Source organism: Mesoplodon bidens (assembly GCF_964165515.1).
Source record: "Mesoplodon bidens genome assembly, contig: HAP1_SCAFFOLD_116, whole genome shotgun sequence".
NCBI classification, from domain to species: domain Eukaryota; kingdom Metazoa; phylum Chordata; class Mammalia; order Artiodactyla; family Ziphiidae; genus Mesoplodon; species Mesoplodon bidens.
The window spans coordinates 666,297-690,651 of NW_027672444.1; the positions used below are offsets into that span (position 1 = coordinate 666,297).

The 24,355-nt window shown below is 43.6% G+C and overlaps 1 protein-coding gene across 1 annotated transcript in view; it reads right to left on the reverse strand.

The window, feature by feature from the left end:
- The window catches only part of LOC308610202 (forkhead-associated domain-containing protein 1-like), a gene marked incomplete at its 3' end in the record, with an annotated part of 88,030 nt that overhangs the window by 52,389 nt on the left and 11,286 nt on the right, over positions 1–24,355 (reverse strand). Inside the window, exon 2 of the mRNA XM_081259434.1 lies at positions 15,327–15,533. Within this exon, the coding sequence (XP_081115560.1) occupies positions 15,327–15,533 (207 nt within the window). The remainder of the gene's footprint in view (positions 1–15,326; positions 15,534–24,355) is intronic.

Sequence of the window (24,355 nt, forward strand, 5' to 3'; positions counted from 1 at the left end):
TGCTGTTGTGGCCATCCCTCCCTGTGCCTAGTGGTTAAACCGTGACCATCGTGAATGCTACCATTTACTGTAATTACTCACCGATTTCTCGCGATAGCCCTGAAGGGGAGGAGCTCTCCTTATTCCTAGCTTACAAATGAGGCTTGGAGAGGTTAAGGACTTCACCAAGCTCAGGTGGTGGTGGAGAGGGTGGTGGGACTGGGGTTCTGGAAAGCTCTTTCCCTCTCTGTCTCTCTCTCCCTTCTCTGCCCCAACCCCACCCCCAGTCGCTTGGCAGAAAAAAACACACTTTTCAAGGAAGAAGCTAAGTTCAAAGGTTTGCCGCCTGTGGCGGTCACGTTTCTCTTTCTGCAGACTGCAGACACATAATGAGAAACAGGACAGAATGCTTCCGAAATAGGAGCACTGGCAGACAGAACTTCCTATAGCTCCAGCTGGATTGTATTCAAGAGGAAGGTTCTCCACTCACTCAGGTTCCCAAACCAGTCTTTTAGCTACAGTCTTTCCCAGCCAAGTCAAGAATCTGGTGAATTCCCCTGAAGACTTTTTTGGAGTCAGGGAGAGCACTGTTCGGGAAAATCAAACTCCAATTGCCTGGCGACACCTGGCCCAGCATTTATGATGACACTGGCCCCGTTGAAACCTGTTTCAGGAACGGACTTGGCAGTGTTCCAGAACTCTGTTACCTTATGTGAAGATTCGAATTTCTCTCCACTGTGGGCACCTCGGTCTCCACCGAAGCTTTCTTCCTTTCTCTCCTTTCAGAAGCTGAGGTGTCCTGCTCCTGCCTTGCACTCACTTCTCCATCCATCCTATCCCTTCCCGTCCTCTCCTCTGGGGCTGTCTTGCCTCAATCATTCCTACAACCTTTCCTCATCGATTTAATAAAGATTTATTGAATGAAAGGGCTGAAGGTGGGAAGGGGGAAATTTGAATATGTTTTACCCCCGCCTGATAGAAAACAAATCGAGAGACCACGGGTAGGGTGGAGGAATTCCCTTTTGTGCTGGGATGCTCAGGTAGATGTGCCTCACTGCTCACTAACTGCCAGGGTGCTGAAGGGAGTGGTCATATCTCATGCCTCAAGTGATCCACTGCCGTAGTGTACAGGCCGCAACCCACCTGGCTCTTCTGGAAATTCCAGGAATCTCTCTCCTAATCTGTCGGCCCATTGCTGTGGGTGGGGCTAAGCAATCAACCAATCACACTCCCTGGACATACTGATTGGTTCAGTGGTGGGGCAAGTGATGCAATCAGAGCCAAGGAGACCCAAGAAGACTTGGCTGGACACCAGGATCTGGAGTGACCTGGTGGGACTTCAGAATGCAGCCAGCATGAGGGAGTGGAGCCCAGACATGGAGAGAGGGAAGCTGTTTATTTATTTTTCAAATTGTGGTAAATAACCTGCAACATAAAATTTATCATCTTAGCCATTTTAAAGTATACAGTTCAGTGGTGTTATGTATAGTCACATTTCTGTGAGATGGATCTCCAGAACTTTTTCGTCTTGCAAAACGTAAACTCTATTAACCATTAGACAACAACTCCCCATTCCCTCCGCCACCCAGCCCGTGGTGACCAACATTCTGTCTCTATGAATTGGACTACTCTAAGTACCAAGTACCTCAAATAAGTGAAATCACATGGTACCTGTCTTTTTGTGACTGGCGTATTTCACTTAGCATAATGCCCTCAAGGTTCATCCATGTTGTAACATGTCAGAATTTCCTTCTTTTATTTTATTATTTTTGTGTGTGTGTGGTAGGCGGGCCTCTCACTGCTGTGGCCTCTCTCGTTGTGGAGCACAGGCTCCGGACGCACAGGCTCAGCGGCCATGGCTCACGGGCCCAGCCGCTCTGCAGCATGTGGGATCCTCCCGGACTGGGGCATGAACCCGTGTCCCCTGCATCGGCAGGCGGACTCTCAACCACTGCGCCACCAGGGAAGCCCTTCCTTCATTTTTAAGGCTAAATAATATTCCACCATACAGTTTAGTGTGTATTTTGTTTATCCATTAAGTGTCATGGGCACTTGTGTGGTTTCTACCTCTTGGCTATTATAACTATGCTGCTGTGAACATGGTGGGGAAAATAAGGAAGCTGGTTTTGAGCCCTGGCTGGGGTGCTACCCTGAAGTGCTCCATCCCTGAGGCTTGCTAGAGCTGGTTTCTGTTGCTTGCAGCACACAGAGCCCGAACGATAGGGCCCCTAGTGGGAAGGAGCCAAAGATGTATAAACGCAGCAGAGACTCCAAGCTCTTCGGGTATAAAAATTTAAAAATAAAGGTTTTTTTTTTTTTCTCTGAAGCATGTTGGTTGAGGGTAGCTTTAGTTGGAAGGTTAAAGTTGGTTTTCTCTAGTTTCCCGGCTTGCTTTATCAAAGGGAAGGTCAAGGTTTTCTCAGAAATTGCTGCTGGTAACTACAACGAAACAGGCAGGGAGAAAAGCAAACATAAGAAGAAGACTCACATTAAAAGCCAGCTCTGGGCTGTACAGGAAGCATGGGGTCAAGGTCAGTTATCAACAAGTCTGTTTTTATTATTTATTTATTTTAGATTTAATTCTATTTATTTTTGTCTGTGTTGGGTTTTCGTTGCTACGTGCAGGCTTTCTTTAGTTGCGGCGAGTGGGGGGCTACTCTTGTTGTGGTGCACAGGCTTCTCCTTGTGGTGGTTTCTCTTGTTTCGGAGTGTGGGCTCTAGGCGCATGGGCTGCAGTAGCTGGGGCACATGGGCTCAGCAGCTGTGGCACGTGGGCTCTAGAGCGCAGGCTCAGTAGTTGTGGCGCATGGGCTTAGTTCCTCCACGACATATGGGATCTTCCCAGACTAGGGCTCGAACCTGTGTCCCCTGCACTGGCAGGTGGATTCTTATCCACTGTGTCACCAGGGAAGTCTTCAAGTCTGTTTTTAGAAACTTTAGTTTAAAAGTACACGCTAATGCCTTTTCTCTTTCTTTGTGTCTGTTCTCTGACCATATGGTATGTTGCCATGGTTGGGTTTTTGTTTTGTTTTTGAGGTAGCATATGTGATACTCCTGATTTCTTTTCCATACTACCTTTAAAATAGCAGGTTGCGGCTTCCCTGGTGGTGCAGTGGTTGAGAGTCCTCCTGCCGATGTAGGGAACACGGGTTGGTGCCCCAGTCCGGGAAGATCCCACATGCCGCAGAGCGGCTAGGCCCGTGAGACATGGCCGCTGAGCCTGCGCGTCTGGAGCCTGTGCTCCACAACGGGAGAGGCCACAACAGTGAGAGGCCCGTGTACCGAAAAAAAAAAAAAAAAGCAGGTTTTCAACCACCTGGATTAACCATGACCACATCCACGGCTGAATTTATATTAGCTTTAATAAACACAGGTCAATGATTTACTCAAGAAATCACTATCCATTGTTTTTTCAAATTATCTATTTGTTCTTTGTGTTATTTCCCCAATATCTGCTTCTAACCCTGAAAAGAGTGTAAGTTGAATGGGACACCCTAAAAAAAGTTCGAAGTAGTTTGCACATCGAGTGCCTACAGTACACATGAATTCTGCCAGGAAGCCCTGGAGCCTGCAGAGAAGGTGGAAACTTAGACCTTGCCCTTGGAGAGCTTGTTATGCGCTCTGCCATTTGTAAGTAATTGTCAACAATACAACGACTATGAGCCACTGTGTAGAGAAGCCACAGATGTGCCACAGACTGTGCTGGGCACTTAATGCATGTGGTCTCATCTGATCTCCAGAATAATCTTGCAGGAGGCATTTTACACCTCATTGTGTGGATTAAGAAACTGAAGCTCAGAGAGGTTAAATGACTTGCCCAAGGTCTCACAGCCAGGAAGTGGTGACACTATTTGACTCCAATACCTGTGCTCTTAGGACTTCTAGGTTACTCGAAGTCATGATTTATTACCTGCTTTCCATACTCACAAACGGATCTTAGACGATTGGTTAGTGAATGATAGGATATTTTCCAAGTTAAAAAAAGGAAATGAACATTAGATGGTGTGAAAAAACACAAGACATCGCATGGGCTACTTAGAAATGGGATTTTCTAGGAACACTGACAACTGTCTTATGGAAGTGTTATTCTTTCTGGTACATGCCACGCCCTGGAAGCAGCTCAGAGGACCCCAGCCTCCATCCGGGAAGACCTGTGGTATGTTCACTGCTGTACCAGAGGAGTGCTGGGGCCAGCTGGTACCCGCCCACGAGAACTGATTGTTAAATGTCCAGGAATTTTGCCAACTGGTTGAGAAACACAGCCATTAATAAGAATTAACTTACATAAGTTTACAATTAAATTATATTAGAATCAAAGGTGATACAAACTTAAAAGTCACCCCTTCCTAATTATTTTACTCTATTTTATTGTTACCTATGCTCTTGAGGTTATTTCACTCTACTATATGTTTCTGTTGGAAATGTTACATAGTAATGTGTTACCACACCTCTCTTTCCTTCTCTGTATTCAGGGATGTGTCATTGGGAGCTTGAAATTGACCGTGGAGGGCGTATTACACCATAGAAATCAGGAAATGTTATAAATGAGGACTTGGTTTTTAAAAAGTTTTATAAATAGGTTTAATAATGGTGGTACATGTAGAGCTTGATTTTGTTTGTTTGTTTGTTTTGTTGATTGCCTAGACTTAAGACGGTAATGGAGAAAACGTTAACAATGCAGATTATACAAAAGCATGTTGTGTTTTAGCCGTTATGTTATGAATAGAGCAAAAAATTGGGGAAACGTTCTTCGAGTATTTAAAAATTATTATCTGATGCAGCAACAAAGTCACTCATGTCACTGATGAACATGTGAAGTTCTAACGTCTTTCTTTTTTCACTTGTATTATTCATAAATCCAAAATATACAAAAATACCCACCAGTGCTCAGGTTGGGAACTCTCTCATTCGTCAACTGCAATGAGAAATTGGCTATGGATACAAGAGATCACCTAAAGTCAATGAAAGCATTCTGTGAGACTCAGCTGGCTATATAGAATTTACAAGAAAGAGTACTGTATATCTTGTTACATGGAAAGACTGTGCTACACATTCTTTATATCAGTAAACCTTATGCTATGCATCCATGTACTTTACTTTTCCCAGAGAGCTGGTCATTAAATATTTACCAGCCAATCGCTGGCTGTGCTGGCACCCAGCAGAGTGCCTGCTACTCATGGTAGGTGTTCGCTGACTGAGCTGAACAGTTGGCAAATGGAGTGTAAATAAAAAGCACTTTGATTCTGGGGCTGGGATGGGGAAAACACATGCTAAGCCTGGCGCATCTTGTAACAGCAGAGAGTAAGGAAGTGCCCAAAACGAAAAGGTGGGGAGATGCTCAAGGACACAGCAAGCAATCTGAAAGAGCTCCCAGTGGCCAAGGCTGGAAGAATTTGAGCGATGAACAAGTTAATGAGTATTGGATTATAATTCAAAGTGTAAAATCAGTATACATGGATCCATACCGACATAGATACATTAGTGAGTAAATACATAAAGGAGGGAGAAGAGACCGGCTTCCTTACAGAAGAATTTAACATACATAGATGTGGAGCTTAATTCCCACAGTATGGAAGGGCCTGGGGGGTAGGGGTGATGGTGGCGAGCAGGCACACTGACCGCAGCATGGAGGAGCCATGGACCTGGAAAGACAGAATGGAGACTAGAAAACATGGCCAGTAGAACTCAGAAGCCAGGAGAGGGGGCTACATGGTGCCAGGACAAATGGCCTTTATCTCAACAGCTCCCGGGATGTCACCGTAACTCAGAGACGGATAATAATTCTATGTCCCCAAGAAAAGGGTAAATCAGGTACGGGGTTTCAGTGTGAGAAATCAGGGTTATACATTTAGAACACAGAACCGCCAAGTTATACATCATTTTTAGGTTTTGGAACTTAAAAGAATTAAGTCCCTTTGAGCTGTTCAGAAAAGCCATTCGTACTTAAAAGAATTAAGTCCCTTTGAGCTGTTCAGAAAAGCCATTCGTTTGGGGTTTTCCCAGCTGTGTTCAAGGAGATCTGGCCCATCTAATTTTCCCATTTTCTTGTAAATCTTCAATCTTACGGTTTTTCCTTTCCTTTCAAGTTCTAATCAGCTTCCTGGTCAGTCCATAAAATGGGAAATAGAATCTAATGAGAAAACAGCCGGATTTTTGCAAATAGCTTTTGCTACCCCTAGACTTGGCCTGCTTCAATTCGGTCTTGCCAGATAGAGAGATGGAATGAATGAATGAATGAATGAATGAATGATCATCAACTAAGTTCAGAGAAGGAGCAACGTGGTTCTGATTTGGTAACAAAGGGTGTGGTCTGCCAGAGGAAGCAGGACGCGGCCCGGTTCCTGGCCGGGTACGGGTTCTGTCTCAGCAGGATGCTAAGGGTTCAGCCCGCGCTCCCGTCTCCACCTCCCCCGATGTCATCTGCATCGCCTGTAGACATCTGGTGACAACACAGCCTCAGGGGTCCTTTTGTGTGAGTTTCTGCTGCAGAGGCCGAGCCTGAGGCTGTCTGCTGCCCCGTGCCCTCCACTTCACTGGTCTCGGGAAATCGCCTTTGATATAAAACACCCAGCCTCAGGAGTTCTCATCACATAAGTAAGTCCCCATGGGACCTGTAAGAGCACAGGGTAGAGGAAATCCTACAAGGTCAGGTAGGAGATGACAAAGCTTGACCAGAAAGAGGCTTTGTTCTGAAGGGCACCATACTCTCTGGTCATTCACTCAGTTGCCGGCTTCTCAACTCCCGGTACAGTAAAGCCACATCCTCCTCAACAACGGGCCCTATTCAGAGGTCCCAGGAATGTGGAAACACCACCCTTCTTGGGGATGGACAACTAAGGCCCCGACTCTGAGCTTCTCATCACACCTGTTCACCACAGGAGAGAAATGAGCAACTCTGCTTCCTTGGAGACTGGCCTGGGACTTTTCCAATGGAAAAGTGGATTATTCATCATTTTCCTCCCCCCAGATCCCTGGTGGCAAATCCCGTTAGGAAGGCTCCACTTAGGCAATAGGAATGCTTCCTAATGTCATGGACATCTTCTTTGTTTTTGCCTCCCCCGCATCCATTTCTTCCATCTTCTGGATGGGCACCTTAATTTTTTTGCAGGGAAGACACCCTTTCCCTGACAATCCTGAGTCCATAGAACTCTGACCCTTCCACCCCAGGGGTGAGACCATAACCCAGGCCTGGCCAATCAGAGCATTCCTGGCCCCTGGCCTCAGTGATTGGTTCAGGGGAAGCCACGTGATCCAAGCCACTATCAATGAAGATGCTGGCTCTTTCCCTGGAACTGCTACTTTGTAGGGTGCTGGGGCTGCTGCTGGCCACTTTCCTACAGGTGAGGCAAGAGTCTGTCTGAGATTGGGAAGCTAACAGGGAAGAAAGAGTCAGATTCCTGACCATGATTTGGGCGCCTGGATCCAGCTAGGCCTAAGCTGCAGCTTTTGGCCTTTTCAGTTCCATGAGCTTTTTTTTTTTTTTTTTGCCTAGGCTAGTTTTAGTTGGTTTTCTGACACTTGCAAACAATCAAATTTCCTGGACAGTATGCTTATTGAGACTTTAGCATAAGCATCACTATGTACTCAGAGTGAAAGTTGTTTTAAAGGTTATGACATGCTCAAATAAAACCCACCAGACTGTCATCATGCACCAAATTTACCTTTAAACTTATAAAAGTAAAGCAGCATCTCCAGAGAAGAATGATTTAAGACCAAGGAACCAATCATAAGACAAGTAGTAAAACGCTGCTTAGAGAAACTTTGATAGATAAATAGCTCTTTAGCTACAGCAGGCTTCAGACTACAAACCCCAAATTTCTGCTTCAAAAGTGACTCAGGGAAGACATTCCATAGTTTCATTTATTTCGTTTTTTGGACTCACTGTGCACTTGTGGGATCTTAGTTACCTGACCAGGAACTGAACCCAGGTCCTCAGCAGTGAGAGCACTGAGTCCTAACCACTGGACCACCAGGGAATTCCCAACATTCCACAGTTTTAAAAGAAAACTTTCCAGTTGAAGAAACAGGTAAAATTTATAATATGCATCTGTTGTATATATAATATGTTAATGTCTAGTATATTTATCAGATCCATGTCAATGTAATTATATTATTACTATATTTGCAAATGCATATATATGTGTATGTATACTCAGAACCACATATTTCCAGCTCTTTTTTAAAGAGGTATTGAAAAGACTGTTCAAAATTTATTTTTCCAGCTTGTCTGTTTCTTCTTATTCCTCAGTAAACTTAAGCAATTAACCAGCACATTTCCTGGCACACAGTAAGGCTCAATCTGAGTGAGTTCTTTCTCCCCAGCTCCCCCCTCTATTTTAAGTTCTTCTTTTAGAAACCAAGTCAAATGAAAGAGGCAGTACTGCATAGTGTTACAAGCAGAAGCTGGTGAACGTTTTCTGTAGAGCCAGACAGTAAGCATTTCCAGCCCTGTGTGCCATATGATCTGCCCAGCTTACTCTGCCGTTGTAGCCGACAACACAGGCAATACTGAAATGAATGGGATGGCTGTGTTCCCAGGAAACTTTACAGAAACAGCCAATGGCCTGCACTTGGCCCTGGGCCATAACGTGCCGACCTCGTGTTAAGACCTTGGGATCTGGCATCACACAGACTCTGGTCCGGCTCCCGGCTCTGCTCCTCCTCTGTGACCCTGACGAGTGTGTCATTTCTGTGCCTTGTCTGTAAGACACAGGGATACTAACAGCCATTTCTTAGTCTGTGAGAAGTGCATGAGATAGTGCACGTGACATGCTGGGAACACTTCCTGGTCCATAATAAATGAGCATAAAACATTAGCCATCAGGTATGATCATCATTGTCAAAAAAGAAGAAGAAAGGGGGCAACTGAATTTGTCCAGGAACGGCAGCAATATCCCTAGTAAAGAGTTAGTGGGTAGACTTCCCTGGGGGCGCAGTGGTTAAGAATCTGCCTGCCAATGCAGGGGACAGGGATTCGAGCCCTGGTCCAGGAAGATCCCACATGCCGCGGAGCAACTAAGCCCATGGGCCACAACTACTGAACCTGTGCTCTAGAGCCCGCAAGCCACAACTACTGAGCCCGCGTGACACAACTACTGAAGCCCACGCACCTAGAGCCCATGCTCCGCAACAAGAGAAGCGACCGCAATGAGAGACCCGCGCACTGCAACGAAGGGTAGCCCCCGCTCGCCGCAACTAGAGAAAGCCCGCGCGCATCAACGAAGACCCAACACAGCCAAAAATAAATAAATAAAATAAATAAAATAATTAAAGAAAAAACAGTTAGTGGAGCCAAGGACTTCCCTGGCCGTCCAGTGGTTAAGACTCCACGCTTCCAATGCAGGTGGTGCAGGTTTGATCCCCGGTTGAGGAACTAAGATCCTGCGTTAGTGCAGCCTAAAAATAAGTTAGTGGAGCCAAACAAGCAAGGAAGCCAGGTAACTGAAAATGCATTTTCTTCTATTATCAGTGGCTTTCGTTTTTACCCACATAATGAATCATCCCCTGTCAGCGTGTGAAATTACAGGTTGGACTGGGAATTGCAAGACCTTCCTTAACCGCTGGGCAGTGAAGGACCTGCCTGGGCTCTCACGGCCCCACGATGCTTCATGCTATTAGGAAAAGCCTCCAAAAGACTCAGGAGAGCTGGCTTTTAATCCTGCCTCTGGATCTATAGGACTGATGCCTAACCTTGGGGAAGTCGCTGAAACTCTCTGAGCCTCAGTTTATGCCATGATAGGGGTGGTCCCAGGGACCTCTATAAAAACAACTGAAGGGGGAAAGGGGACCTGGGATTAATGAGTAGCTCCTTGGCAGACATTGGAAATTGAAGCTCAGAAAGGTAAAGCTAGTTGCAGCTGGCATTTCAACTTGGGTCCATCCAACTCCAAAGCCCTTGCTTTCTGGATTGTGTTCTGCAGAGCTTCCCCATTAAAGCAGCAAGGAATATTGGCCGACAGATGGCGCTCTTCTCACAAGACAGAACGTCAGGACATTGCAGGGACAGAAGACAGTATCCAGGAGCCACGTGGGAGAGCCTGGCTGGACTGGGAACAGGGCAGAGCAGGCTACAGGGAAGGCCAGACACAGGCTGTCATGGGGATGGGGGCTGCCGCCAAGGAGCTGTCAACCCCCTCATGGAACAACTCGGCACGTCATTTGTGGCGCCTGGCTTCCTTTTTCATTCTGGCCATTTCCATCAGTTTTGCCGTATTTCAGAACAGAGAGAGACATGATTGATACATATGGGTGACGTGGGTTTCCTTACTCAGCTGCCTTGTAAGAACGGCGCCACTGTGACTAGCACAACTTGTTTCCACACCTCCTTTCCCAGAGCTCAGAAAGCACGAGTAAAGGCAACAACCAACAAAACCCACAACACGGCAGCACACCTGACTCTGGGACTTCAATTTCCCACGCCTGGTGCCAAGACTCTATGGGATTAATCAACGGTTGCTTCAGGGCATTGCAGATGGCCCTGCGGGTTATGTACTGCACAACTTCAGTGGGCGCCATCCACATGGACTACGTTGTGAATGGTGACCCTGGAGTTGTGCAACATGGCAGCCCTAGGTTATACTTTGATGAGAGAGCTATAATTTACACAGTATGGTCCTGGGGGCTTCCCTGGTGGCGCAGTGGTTGAGAGTCCACCTGCCGATGCAGGGGACACGGGTTTGTGCCCCAGTCCCAGATGATCCCACATGCCGCGGAGCAGCTGGACTTGTGCGCCATGGCCGCTGAGCCTGCACGTGCAGAGCCTGTGCTCTGCAACGGGAGAGGCCACAACAGTGAGAGGCCCGCGACCACAAAAAAAAAAAAAAAAAAGAATGGTCCTAGGCACAACCTGGCTGCCAATGCACTTTGTCAAACAAAAGTTTTTCTTTATATTTTTCCATCTTGTATGTTATTCTAAGGGTAATTTATCTGCAAATGTATTTATCTGCTAGCGGGGGCAGGTTTTGGGAGGTTTCCCTGTCCAAAAGGACACTTACAAAGGAGGCATCTTGGCTGCTCCATGCTGGTTTGCTTGACTCTAAAGCTGAGGGTTATCATGTGCTTATTAGGTGCCAGACGCTGGACTAAGCAATTTACACACTTTGCCCACTTAATTCCACAGTCACTCAAGGTGGTAGGAACTATTGTTACAGGAGTGGGGACCGAGGCCCTGAGAGGTAGATGATTTGTGCACGTCCAGTATAAAAGCCGGTCAAGAGCAGGGCTGGGACGGCGCTGGAGTCAGCCTGACCTCAGGGCACGTGCTCTAACCACTGAGACATCTGCAAACACATCTGGATTCCTAACTGCCCGCACCTCCCCCGCCTCCCCCAATAAAATGCCGTCACACCCTCCTCTACTGGTTAGGGTCACCACAAAGCCTGAAATAAATGCTTTCATTTGGGAACTCTTTGTCGGGAGAAGAACAGTTCTCATCATACTGAATCTGTATGATATCACGGCAGTCCTCCGTGGAAACTCCATCCAAGGAGGAAACACAGCGCCCTCACCAGGGACCCCAAAGTCAATTGGAAACAAGAATAGGCCGGAAGCAAGAGGGCCACGAATTTTTTAGAAAAACTGGGCTTCAAAATATTTGATGAGAGATGCTCTTCAATACCTCTCCCTTTTCCCCTCTTCCTTTCTCTTCTTTTAAATAGCCAGCAGGTTGGGGTCATCAGGAAGTGGAATTTGTAGGAAGGTGTCAGTCAGTCCACAGGCCGCCCTCACACGGACGCTGCAAAGGACCCCTCCATGAATATGAGCATCATGGATGGAAGCTTCTCAAGCTGGGGACGCCCCGGCAGAGAGCACTTTTGCGAAGATGGGGCTGTGGAGAGTCCTGCAAAGTGCCCTGGGCACAGGCCAGGGGAACACTTGTGCAGCTGCCTGCAGTCAACCGAGGAATGAAGCAAGGTGCAAGTGCGTGTAGGAATAAGAATTGAAAAAATCCGTGTATATTCGAGAGACCGTGAGAGTATGCTTTCCTCGGTGTGAAAACCAGTCAAGGCTACTGCTCCAGCTAGCATCAGACTAAATGGTTTTCTCCCCTCCTTTTTCCGCAAGTGGGGATAGTGTTTAATTTGCACTGACTAGCTGTGTGGCCCTGGGGAAATTACTTAACCTCTCTGAGTTTCGGATTCCTTGTCTGTCAAATAGGGATCATGGGAGAACCCATCTCATAGGTTGCTATGAGCGTGAAATAAGGGAGAGCAGGTGAATTGCTTAGCACAGTGCTGTTCACGTCAGTGATTCCTCCTGCTGCTCTCCTGGTTTCTCTTCTTACAAAGCATCTTCTTCCGTCTTATCTACTCAAGGTTAGAGGTCGTCATCACTTTTTCCCACAATTATATAAGAAGCACCTTGTAAAATAAAGTCCCCATTCCATAGTTGTACACCCGTGTGCATAACAAACTTACTCAAAATGGCCAAAAGGTGGAAGCAACCCAAGTGGCCATGGATGGATGAACAGGTAAACAAAATGTGGTGAATCCATACAATGAAATATTCAACTGGAATGAACCATGAGGATATCATACTAAGTGAAATAAGATGGTCACAAAAGGACAAACAATGTAAGATACCATTTATATGAGGAACCTAGAATAGTCCAATTCACAGACACAGAAAGCATGGTGGGAGGGGAGGAAGGAAGCAGGGGGTTTGATGTGATGGGCATAGAGTTTCAGTTTGGGAAGATGAACAAAGTTCTGAAGATGGATGGGGGTGATGGCTGCACAACAGTGTGAATAGATTTAATGCCACTGTGAACTGTACACTGAAACATGGTTAAAATGGTAAATTTTATGTGTATTTTACCATAATTTTGAAAATTAAAAGTTAAAAACAAACCCCAAAATGAAATACCTCCAAGGTTTCTCCGAGGTTTGGGGTGATAGAAATGGAGGAAAATGTTCTGAGAGCAGGTTGTGGTGATGGCTGCACAACTCCATCAATATATTCAAATTGATTGAATTGGACACTTCAAATGGGTGAAGTTTCTGTTATGTAAATTGTACTTCAGTGAAGCTGTTAAGAGCAAGCAAGCAAACAAACACATGCTGTGATCCGGAGGAAACTTTGGAGGATGAAGGAGCTGTTCACTGTCTTGATTGTGGCTATGGTTTCACAGGTGTACCCATATGTAAAAGCCCATCCACTTACAGACTTTAAACATGTGCTGTTTATTGCATGTCAATTATATCTTACTAAAGCTGTGTTTTAAAAAGGCAGAAGAGTATTCCATATATAACGAACTCCTTATAATATATTAAACTCCTTAGAATATATTAAACAATATAATTTATTAAACAATGCCCCCTTTGGATGGAAATTTAGGTTTCAAATTTTATGCCCCTATAAATAATAGTTCAATAAATATCTTTGTAGGAAAAAAGAAGAAAAAAATGCAGATATTGTTTGCTGCTCCCCCTCTTCTTCTCCCCACGGGCAAGCCACAACGTCAGAATTTCCCAGGGAGGGGGCCTGGGAACCTGTAATTTGACTGAACATTCCTGAAAAATTCTTGGAATCAGACATGTTGGGGCACATTGAATCAAACTTCATGAACTTGGATTTTCAGGCTTGGGAGTGTGAAATCCCCTTTTCTTTGATCCCTAAAAAATTCTGTAAGTGTTCCATACAAATGATTCTAAATTTCGGTTTCCCTCCTATTGGCGGTGCATCAGAATCATCAGGGAGCTTGTGAGAATGCATATTCCCAGGCCCTACTCCCAGGGAGGATGTGTATGGTTGCCAGATTTCGCATAAAGAAAGAAATGAATAAATCAATATATAATAAACTATAGGGTGTCCGTTAAATCTGAATTTCAGATAAACACCAAATAATTTTTTTAGCATAAGTGGTTCCTTGCAATAGTTGGGCCACACCTGTACATAACAATTATTTGTTGCTTATCTGAAATTCAGATTTAACTGGGTGTCCTGTATTTCATCTGGGAATCCTAAGTATGAGTCCTCAGGCCTGGGGTGAAGCCCAGATCTGCACTGTTGGTCTGCTCCCCACGTGCTTCGGACGAGGGGGATCCTTAGAACCCATGTTGAGAACCCCTGATCAGGTCAACACCTTCTGGGTCAGGAGCCCCTCCTCAGGGCGGCCAGTGGATCCCAGTGCATCCCACAAGTGAGCACACTTTAATGTTGGTCCAAGGAGGAAAAGGGGGCTGAGAAGCAGCAGGAGAAAACTGTCCCAGGTTTTCAAAGCCAAACGTGGTGGATGCGGTGTCACGGGCCCTGCAGCCTGAGGGACGGTGCTCATCTTCTCTGAGTGAGTATTTAAGGCTGCCTAGTGGACCCACACCCCAGGATTCTGTCTAGATTCTCTAAACTTTATTTATTTATACCCAGCCTCGTCCCAGAAAGGACTTTAAGCCTCGGAGGTCTCAGTCCATGCAGGGTTCTTGGTGCTGGGGAGTGAGGTTAACACGCCGTCTCTCTGGGACACACACGACAGGTATTCATTGTGTGCTCACCACGAATGGGCATTATTCTGGGAGTTTTACAACGATAACCATCTCATTTAGCCCTCGAGATAAGCCTGCAAGGTCATTGCTGTCGTTGGCCCCATTTTGTAGATGAGGAAACCGAGGTTCCGAGGGGTCCAATGGTTTGTGCAAGAGCGCACCGAGTAGGCCAGTGGCAGAGCTGGGGTTCTGACCCAGGACTGTGTTGCTAACCAGCCCCCATCCTGCCTCCCTACTGAACCAGATACTTCTTGTCACTGAGCTTTGCTGGGCGAATTTTGGGTTACGTTCCGCTTAACCTGGGGCCATACTTTAGGTCCTGATCCCGGGAACATTTCTGATCCGGTGTGATAACAGCTGGCAGGCCTTGAGCGTCTACTCTGGCCAGAGACTTTGACTTTTTATACATAGATACTCTCTCAACGCCCTGCACCGCTGAGAAGACCCAGACCCAGGCATACAGAGAAGCCTGGCCGAGGTCACAAAGCTAGGAAGTTGCAGAGCACTGATCTGCCTAAAAAGGAAGCATCCATCTCTGCATCTTCAAAAGCACACACTTGCTTTCCACCTCCCCTCGCCAAGCTTCACTTTTCAGGAAAACGCTCTCGCTCCAGGCTGGTCGCTAGGCAACCCTTGCATGTAATTCCACGAAATGCCCAGAAGAGGGCGGGAGGACTCGCTCTCCCCGGGCACCCACGCGATGGGGCTGAACTTCGCAGAATCGCGAAAGGAAGAGTGACGCGCTCCAGACGAACTCCACCTGTGGCCGTACCCGAGCCCTAGGCTGCACGGAAGGTGACACAACACGGCACCTCTGCACCCCACCCCACCCCACCCCACCCCACCCCCGCAGGGGCCTGGACTCACCGAGGCTGGGTTTTCGATGACCAGTTCGTAGGTCAGCCCTCTGGACCCAAACCTCAGGATGTCTCCGGGTAGGAGCTTCACAGCCACGTTCTGAATGTGGCACTCATTGACGAACGTGCCGTTGCAGGAATTGAAGTCGTGGAGAACAAAGCTGCTTTCGGCCTCATTATATTCAATGAGTGCGTGATGGTTGTCGACGTCTGCAGACTGAAATGCAGAAGGGGGACAGTCAGAGCCAGCAATAACAGGAATAACAAGGAATAACTAGTGCCACTGACACTGGGGGCCCCAATGTGCTAACCACTTCATCTGGCTGGACAGTCACTGCAATCCTCATTTTAAGAGGAGGATGCTGAGGGTCAGAGAGGTTAAGTGACTTGCCTAAGGCCACACAGCTAGTGAGTGGAGGGTCACCAGACCCTGACAGCAGACCCAGAATAGATGCCCAGTTTTGGGGTAGGGCGTCAGGCAACACAGAGGCAAGAGGGAACTCGGGGGGAATTGGCCAGGAATTGGCCACTTGATAGTTCTCTGATCCCATGCAAGGATCCTTTTGGTTGTCCCGAGTGGCAAGACAGCAGAAATGGCCCAACACAAACCAGAAAGGTCAGTTGGCAAGTGACAACTGTCCATTTACTGCAAGTGTTAAAGTTAAGGGGAGGTCTTGTAATAATTGTTGTTTGTTCTATTCATTTTTAAAATAACATGTTTTTTGTAATAATGCAGAAAATGAGAACTAGAGAAAAACACAAAGAAGACATTAAAATCACTTAGACTCCCGTCCCCCAGAGGCAGGCACCGAGAAGACAGTGGTTCACATCCTTCCAGTCTTTTCTCTATGCTTACAATCTTTTTAAAAAGTTTAAACACAATTGAGCTCACACCACAAAACATAGTTTTATAACTACCTTTTAAAAGCCTTGGTGTACAATGAAGGTTTTTCCCATGTGCTTAATTCTTACTGTTGCTTCTTAAAAGCTAATCAGAATTTATCTAACCAAAGATGATCTATTTTTCAATAGGGGCCCTGGTGTGACCACATTTCCCTCAAAAGAGAGAGACCCCAGACAGTGATTTGTCAGTGGCGTCAGAAACCTCCTGTGTAACCACTTTAATAAGAAGAATGAGCAAAACTCGGCACCAAGGAGGAAATATCACATCCCCCCCTGGCCCCGGCGCCCTGGACTATGGGCTGCAGGGCACGTGCGAAGTCCTCTGTCTTCTCAGGACACTGCCTATGAGCCATCCACTCCAGCCTGAGACTTTGCAACTATTTTCTAAGTCAATCTTCTCAGAGTGCCTCATCCAACTTTCATAGAGAGTACTTGGACTTAGAAATCTATACTAATGTCCCACAATATAATTATAACCTATAGCTTATATTAATAATAGCTTATAGTATATGAATAGATAATAATATAACTGCATATATTAGTAGAATATATTAATGACACATTATGTGTAATTACACAAATGCCAGGAAATTTGCTAAGTGCTTTACTGCATTATCCCGTTTCATCTTCACAATAATTCAAAGGGATACTTCCTCATTTCAAAAAAAATTTAATTTTTTATTGAAGTCTAGTTGATTTACAATGTTGTGTTAGTTTCAGGTGTACAGCAAAGTGATTCACTTATACATATATATAATATCTATTCTTTTTCAGATTCTTTTCCATCACAGGTTACTGCAAGATATTGAATATAGTTCCCTGTGCTGTACAGTAGGTCCGATAGTTACTCATTTCTTAGATGAGGAAACTGAGGCATAGAACGATTAAGTGTGCCCACAGTCAGCCACTTTGACTCGCTTGGCTTGTTCCCAGGTTTGCCTGATTCAAATGACTGTGCCTTTACCCACTTTTCAAATTCCTACCAAACACTTTGGCACTTAAAATACTGAAACACAAGAAGAAAGCAGGAGTAGCTCTGTTAATTTCAGGCAGAGCCAACTTCAGAGGAAGGAAAGTTATCAGGGATAAAGAGAGGCGATACATAGTGATAAAGGGGTCAATTCTCCAAGCAGACATAACAGTCCTTCATTGTATGTACCCAACAATAGAGCATCAAAGTATGGAAGGCAAAAACTGATAGGACTGCAAGGAGAAGCAGATGAATCCATCATGGTAGCTGGAGACCTCAACAGCCCTCTGTCAGTGACGGGCAGACCCACCAGGCAGAAAATTAGTAAGAATGAAGTTGAACTGAATAGCACTACCATCATCTGGATCTAACTGGCAACCACACAGCTTCATCCCACAGCAACAAAACACACATCCTTCTCAAGCTCCCATGGAACATTCATGAAGCAGACCACATTCCAGGCCACAAAATATGCCTCAACAAATGTAAAAGAATAGAAATTATGCAAAGTACGTTTTCAGAACACAATGGAATTAGGCTAGAAACCAATACCAGAAAGACAGCTGGAAAATCCCCAAATATTTGGAGATTAAACAACACACCTCTAAATAACAGATGGGTCAAGGAGGGAGTCTCATGGGAAATAAAAATTTATCTTGAGCTAAATGAAAATGAAAATACAACCTATGAAAATTTGCAAGATGCAGTGAAAGCAGTGCTTGGAGGGAAGTTTATGGCATTGAAGGCATACATTTGAAAAGATCTAAGCTTCCACCTTATGAAACTAGAGAAAGAAGAGCAATATAAGCCTACCACAAGCACAAGAAAAGAAGCAATGAATGAAATAAAAAGCAGGAAAACAATAGAGAAAAGTCAGCAAAATAAAGAGCTGTTTTTTTTTTTTTTTTTTTTGTAAAGATCAATAAAATTGACAAACCTCTAGCAGGATAACCAAGAAAAAAAGAGAGAAGATACAAATTACTCAAATCAGAAATGAAAGCGATGGCATCACTACTGATCTCATGGACACTGAAGGGATAATAAAGGAATATTATGAATAATTCTATGCCCACAGATTTTATAACTTAATGAAGTGGACCATTTCCTTGAAAGACACGATCTACTGAAACTCACACAAGGAGAAATAAATACTCTGAATAGACTCATATCTAGTAAAGAATTTGAATCAATAATGAATAACCTTCCAAAATGGAAAGCACCAGGCCTGGATGGGTTCACTGGTCAATTCTATCAAACATTAAGGAAAGAATGATATCAGTTCTAAATAATCTCTTCCAGAAAATAGAAGAAGAGAGAACACTTCCCAGCTCATTCTGTGAGGCCAAGCTTATTCTAATAGCAAAACCAGATAAAGATATTGCAAAACAGGAAAATTGCAGACCAATACCTCCCATGAACATAGATGCAAAATCCTCAACAAAATATTAGCAAATTGAATCCAGTGATGTATAAAAAGACTTCTACACCACAGTCAAGTGGGATTTATTCCAGGTATGCAAGGCTGGTTCAACATTTGGAAATCAATTAATGTAATCCATCACATCAACAGCGTAGAGAAGAGAAATCGCATTATCATAACAGTAGATGCAAAAAGAGCATTTGACAAAATTAAACACCATCCATGATAAACTAACAAACCACCAAACCACCACAACAACTCTTGGCCAATTAGGGATGGAGGGGAACTTCCTCAACCTGATAAAGTACATCTATAAAAACCCTAAAGCTAACGTCATATTTAATGGTGAGAACCTAGAAACTTTCCAATTAAGACCAGGAATAAGGTGAAGATGTCCCCTTTCACCACTCATTTTCAACATTGTACTGTATGTCCTAGCTAATGCAACAAGGCAAGAAAAGAGAATAAAAGATAGATTGGGAAGGAAAAAGAAATCTTCTTTGGTGAGGTGTTTGTTCAGATCTTTTGCCCATTTTGCAGATGGCATGATTGTCTATGCAGAAAATCCCAAAGAACCGACAGAAAGCCCTCCTGGAACTAATGAGCAATTGTACCCAGGTGGCAGAATACATGATTAATATACAAAAGTCAATTGCTTTCCTATATACCAACAATGAACAAGTGGAATATGAAATTAAAAACACAACACCATTTACTTTAGCACCAAAAAAAAAAAATGAAGTACTTAGGAATAAATCTAACAAAATACTTAGCTATATGAAGAGGTATATGAAGAAAACTACAAAATATTGATGAAAGAAATCAAAGTAGTCTAAATAAATGAAAAGATATTTCATGTTTATTTGAAATTCCTTAATGATATATGATGTTTAACATCTTTTCATATGCTTATTTGACATCTGTAGATTTTCTTTGGTGAGGTGTCTGTTGAGCTCTTTTGCCCATTTTTAAGTTGGGTTGTTTGGTTTCTTATTGTTGATTTTTAAGACTTATTTATATTGTTTATTAATTTATTTTATTGAAATGTAGTTGATTTACAATGTTGTATTAATTTCTGCTCTACAGCAAAGTGATTCAGTTATACATATATATACATTCTTTTTAAAATATTCTTTTCCATTATGGTTTATCACAGGATATTGAATATAGTTCCCTGTGCTGTACAGTAGGACCTTGTGGTTTCTCCATCCTGGATGTAACAGCTTACATCTGCTAACCTCAACCCCCCACTCCATCTCTCCCTCAACCCCCTCCCCCTTGGCAACCACAGTCTGTTCTCTATATCCATGAAGACTCATTTATTTTGGATACATGCTTACAGCATCTTTATTCATAACTGCCCAAAACTGGAAGCAACCAAGATGTCCTTTAAAAGGTAAATGGATAGACAAATTGTGGTACATCCATACAATGAAATACTAGTGATAAAAATAAATGAGTTATCAAATAACAAAAAAGACATGGAGGAATCTTAAATGCATATTGCTTAGTGAAAGAACCTAGTCTGAAAAGGTTACATACCGTATGATTCCACGTGTATGAAATTCTGGAAAAAGTAAAACTATAAGGAGAGTAAAAGATCAGTGCTTGCCAGGGGCACAGGGGCTCTGGGGCTCAGGATGAAGAGGAGGGGCACAGGGGATTTCAGGGCAGTGAAAATATTTTTTATGATACTGTAATGGTGGATACTTGTCACTATACATTTGTCAAAACGAAAGAACGTACAACGCAAAGAGTGAACCCTAATGTAAACTATGGACTTAGTTAATAATAGCATATCAATATTGGTTCATCAGTTGTAACGAATGTACCGCACTAATGCATGAGGTTAATAATAGGGGAAACTGTGTGTATTGGAGGGGTAGATATATGGGAACTCTCTGTATTCTCTGCTAAAATTCCTGTAAACCTAAAACTGTTCAAAAAAATAAAGTATTAAAGAAATGAAAACACATTAGTTCTTTGGAAAATGTCACCCACATCACCTTCATCACCATTGCCATTGATCTTTGTGTCCTTTGAACCTTTGATAACCCAGGAATGAGAGAAATTCTGTCTGTGACATTTTGTTTGTCTCTTGCCAGGCTTCACTGCGTTCAGTTCCTCAAAAACTGTCAGGCCATTATTAAGACATCAAAGCAAGCAGGAAGTTTTCAATGACTCCACAAAGTTGGGTGAGCCTCTACCACATGTTAGGCCAGGAGACAGCTTCCTAGTTTGGCCTATAATATCACTCGCTCCCTTTACTTGGAAAATTGCTAAGTGCTGCTCCTGGACAGACGCCCTGCTGCTAATACAGGCTGAGTCTGTAAGCCCCAGCCTACTGAGCTGTCCCACTATGAGATGAACTGTTATTTATTTATTATTATTTTTGTTATTATCCTTATCCTCCTCTAACATATTTTGAGGGCTTCCTGTGAACTGGGCCCTGCTGAAGCATTTTGTGTGCATTTTTATCATTTAATCTGCATGAGGGCCCTAAACAGGGACTCTAGTGTTATCTCCACCTTAGAGAGGAAGAAGCTGAGACTCAAAGGCTGAAGTGAGAGGACAGCATCACCTTGATCCCAAACCCAGACAAGGACACGACAGGACAACCACAGACCAGTATCTCTTGTGAACACTGACGCCACAGTCCTCAACCAAACAGGAGGAAACCGAATGCAACAGCACGTTAAAAGGATCATACACTATGACCAAGTGGGATTTGTTCTTGGAATGCAGACCTGATGGTTCAACATATGAAAATTAATCCACGTAATACATCACATTAACAGAAAGAAGGAAAAAAATGATCATCTCGATGGACGTACAAAAAGCATTTGACAAAATGCAACACTCTTTCATGATAAAAGCACTCAACAAACAGGGAATAGAGGGAAATTACCTCAACATAATAAAGGTCAAATATGAAAGGCCCACAGGTAGCATCATACTCAAAGGTGAAAGACTGAAAGCTTTTCCTCTAAGATCAAGAAGAAGATAAGGATACCTGCTTTTGCCACTTCTATTCAACAAAGTACTGGAAGTCCTAGCCAGAGCAATTAGGCAAGAAAAAGAAATAAAGGCATCCAAATTCGAAAGGAAGAAGTCAAATTATCTCTGTTCACAGGCAACATGATCTTACATGTACAAAATCCTAAAGAGTCCATGAAAAACCACAACCCTCTTAGAACTAAAAAATACCATTCACTAGCAAAATCGTAGGACACAAAATCAACACACAAACATCAGTTGTGTTTCTATATGCTCACAATGAACAATCTGAAAAGGAAGTTAAGAAAATAATTTCATCTACAATAGCATCAAAATGAATAACATATTTTGGGATAAATTTAACCAAGGTGGTAAAAGATGTGTACACTGAAAACTACAAAGTGCTGCTGAAAGAAATTAAAGACACAAATAAATGGAAAGACACCTTGTATTCGTGGGTTGGAACACTTAATATTGTTAAGATGTCATTACTACACAGCAGGATCTACAGATTCAAAATCCCAACAGCAGTTTTGGCAGAAATAGAAAAATCCATCCTAAAATTCATATGGAATCTCAGTGGACCCCAAATAGCCAAAATACTCTTGAGAAAGAAAAGCAAAGTTGGAGGTCTCACACTTCCTGATTTCAAAACTTACTGCATACAAAGGTACAGTAATCAAAACAGTGTGATACTGACATAAGGTCAGGCACATAGGCCAATAGAATAGAATAGAGAGCACAGAAATAAAAGTTTGCATATATGATCCAATGATTTTTGACAAGGGTGCCAAGATTATTCAATGGGGAAAGAACAGTATTTTCAACAAATGATGCTGGGAAAGACTGCAAAAGAATTAAGTTGAACTCTTACCTTACACCATGTATAAAAATTAACTCAAAGTGGATCAAAGACTTAAACAGAGTCTAAAATTATAAAACTTTTAGAGGAAAACACAGGAGGAAAGCTTTATGACATTGGATTTGGCAATGCATTATTGGATATGATACCAAAAGCATAGGCAGCAAAGGTAAAAATAGATAAATTCAACTATATCAAAAATTAAAACTTCAGTGAATCAAAGGACACAATAAACAGGGTGAAAGGCCATCTAGAGAATGTGAGAAAATAGTTGCAAAACACAAATCTGAAAAAGGGTTAATATGAAGAATATATAGAGAACTATAACTCAACAACAACAACAAAAAAGAACCCCCAAATAACCTGATCAAATATGGGCAAAGAACTGGAATAGACATTTCTCCAAAGAAGATATATAAATGTCCAACAAGCATATAAAAAGATGCTCAACATTACTAGTCATTAGGGAAATTCAAATCAAAACCACAGTGAGATACCACCTCATACCCATTAGGATGGCTACTATCAAAAACAAACAAACAGCAACAGAAAATAACAAGTGTTGGCAAGGATGTAGAGTAGGGGAACACTTATGCACCGCTGAGAATGTAAAATGGTGCAGCTGATATGGAAAACAGTAGAGCGGCTTCTCAAACAATTTAGAATAAAATTATCATATGATCCAGCAAGTCCACTTCTGGGTATATACCCCAAAGAATTGAAAGCAGGAACTTAAAGAGTTATTTGTACACTCATGTTTACAGTAGCATTATTCACAATTGCCAAAAGGTGGAAGCCACCCAAGTGCCCACTGACTGATGATTGGATAAGCAAAATGTGGTCCATCCATACAGTGGAATATTATTCAGTGTAGGAGGAAGGAAATTCTGACACATGCTACAACACGGATGAACCGTGAGGACATTATGTGAAATAAGTGTCACAAAAAAGCAAATTTTGTATGATTCCACTATGTGAGGTACATAAAGTAGTCAAGCTCATAGAAACAAAATAGAACGGGGGTTGCCAGGAGCTGGGGAAGGGGAAATGGGGAATTGTTGTTTAATGGGTACAGTTTCAGTTTTGCAAGATGAAAAATTCTGAGGCTGGTTGCACAACAATGTGAATAACTTACAACTACTGATCTGTACACTTAAAAGTGGTTAAGACGGTAAACTTTATAGGTATTTTACCACGATTTAAAAAATGGCTAAGATGAAGGGACTCACTCAACATCAGGATGCTGGCCCAGGGCAATGTCAGGGTTTGAACCCAAGTCTAATTCCAAAACTTGTACCTTTGATTTGTACCCTGTGATTTTCAGAGTAGAGAGTGATTTAATAATGAGAGAGGAGACAGGCAGGACCTAATATACAAAACAAGTGCATTTTTTAAGGCTCCTGCATTGAAAATGTCTTTAAAAAGTATATAGTGAGTCCATAAAATATTGAGACGTTTAAACTTCTATTAACAATGACCATCTGCTCTGATGACCCCTGTGCTTTAAGGAAGCCTCCTCGGGAAGCTGACTTAGTTATGACATTGCCCTGAGGTTCACTGACATTGTCGCTGAGGTTCGACGTGTACCTGGAACCGTCCTTTGGAGCTAGGTTTCAACCTTGCATCACCTGGCACTGGGAAGCCCCATCTCAGACCATAACCTCCCACTCCCGGCCTTCCTTATCCTCTGTCTCATCCTCCCCTTGAGTCACGTAGCCTTTGCTCCCTGTTTGCTCCCTAGGGGTAATGCCCTATGCTCACCTAGCCTGGGCCCTGCTCAAGCTCACCAGCTCCTTCAAGTCCATCCCGGCCCCCAAACCCTCCTGCCACCCTCACACTTCTGTCCTGAGGCTGGCCCAGTGCCCTTTGGGCCCCACAGCCAGCAGG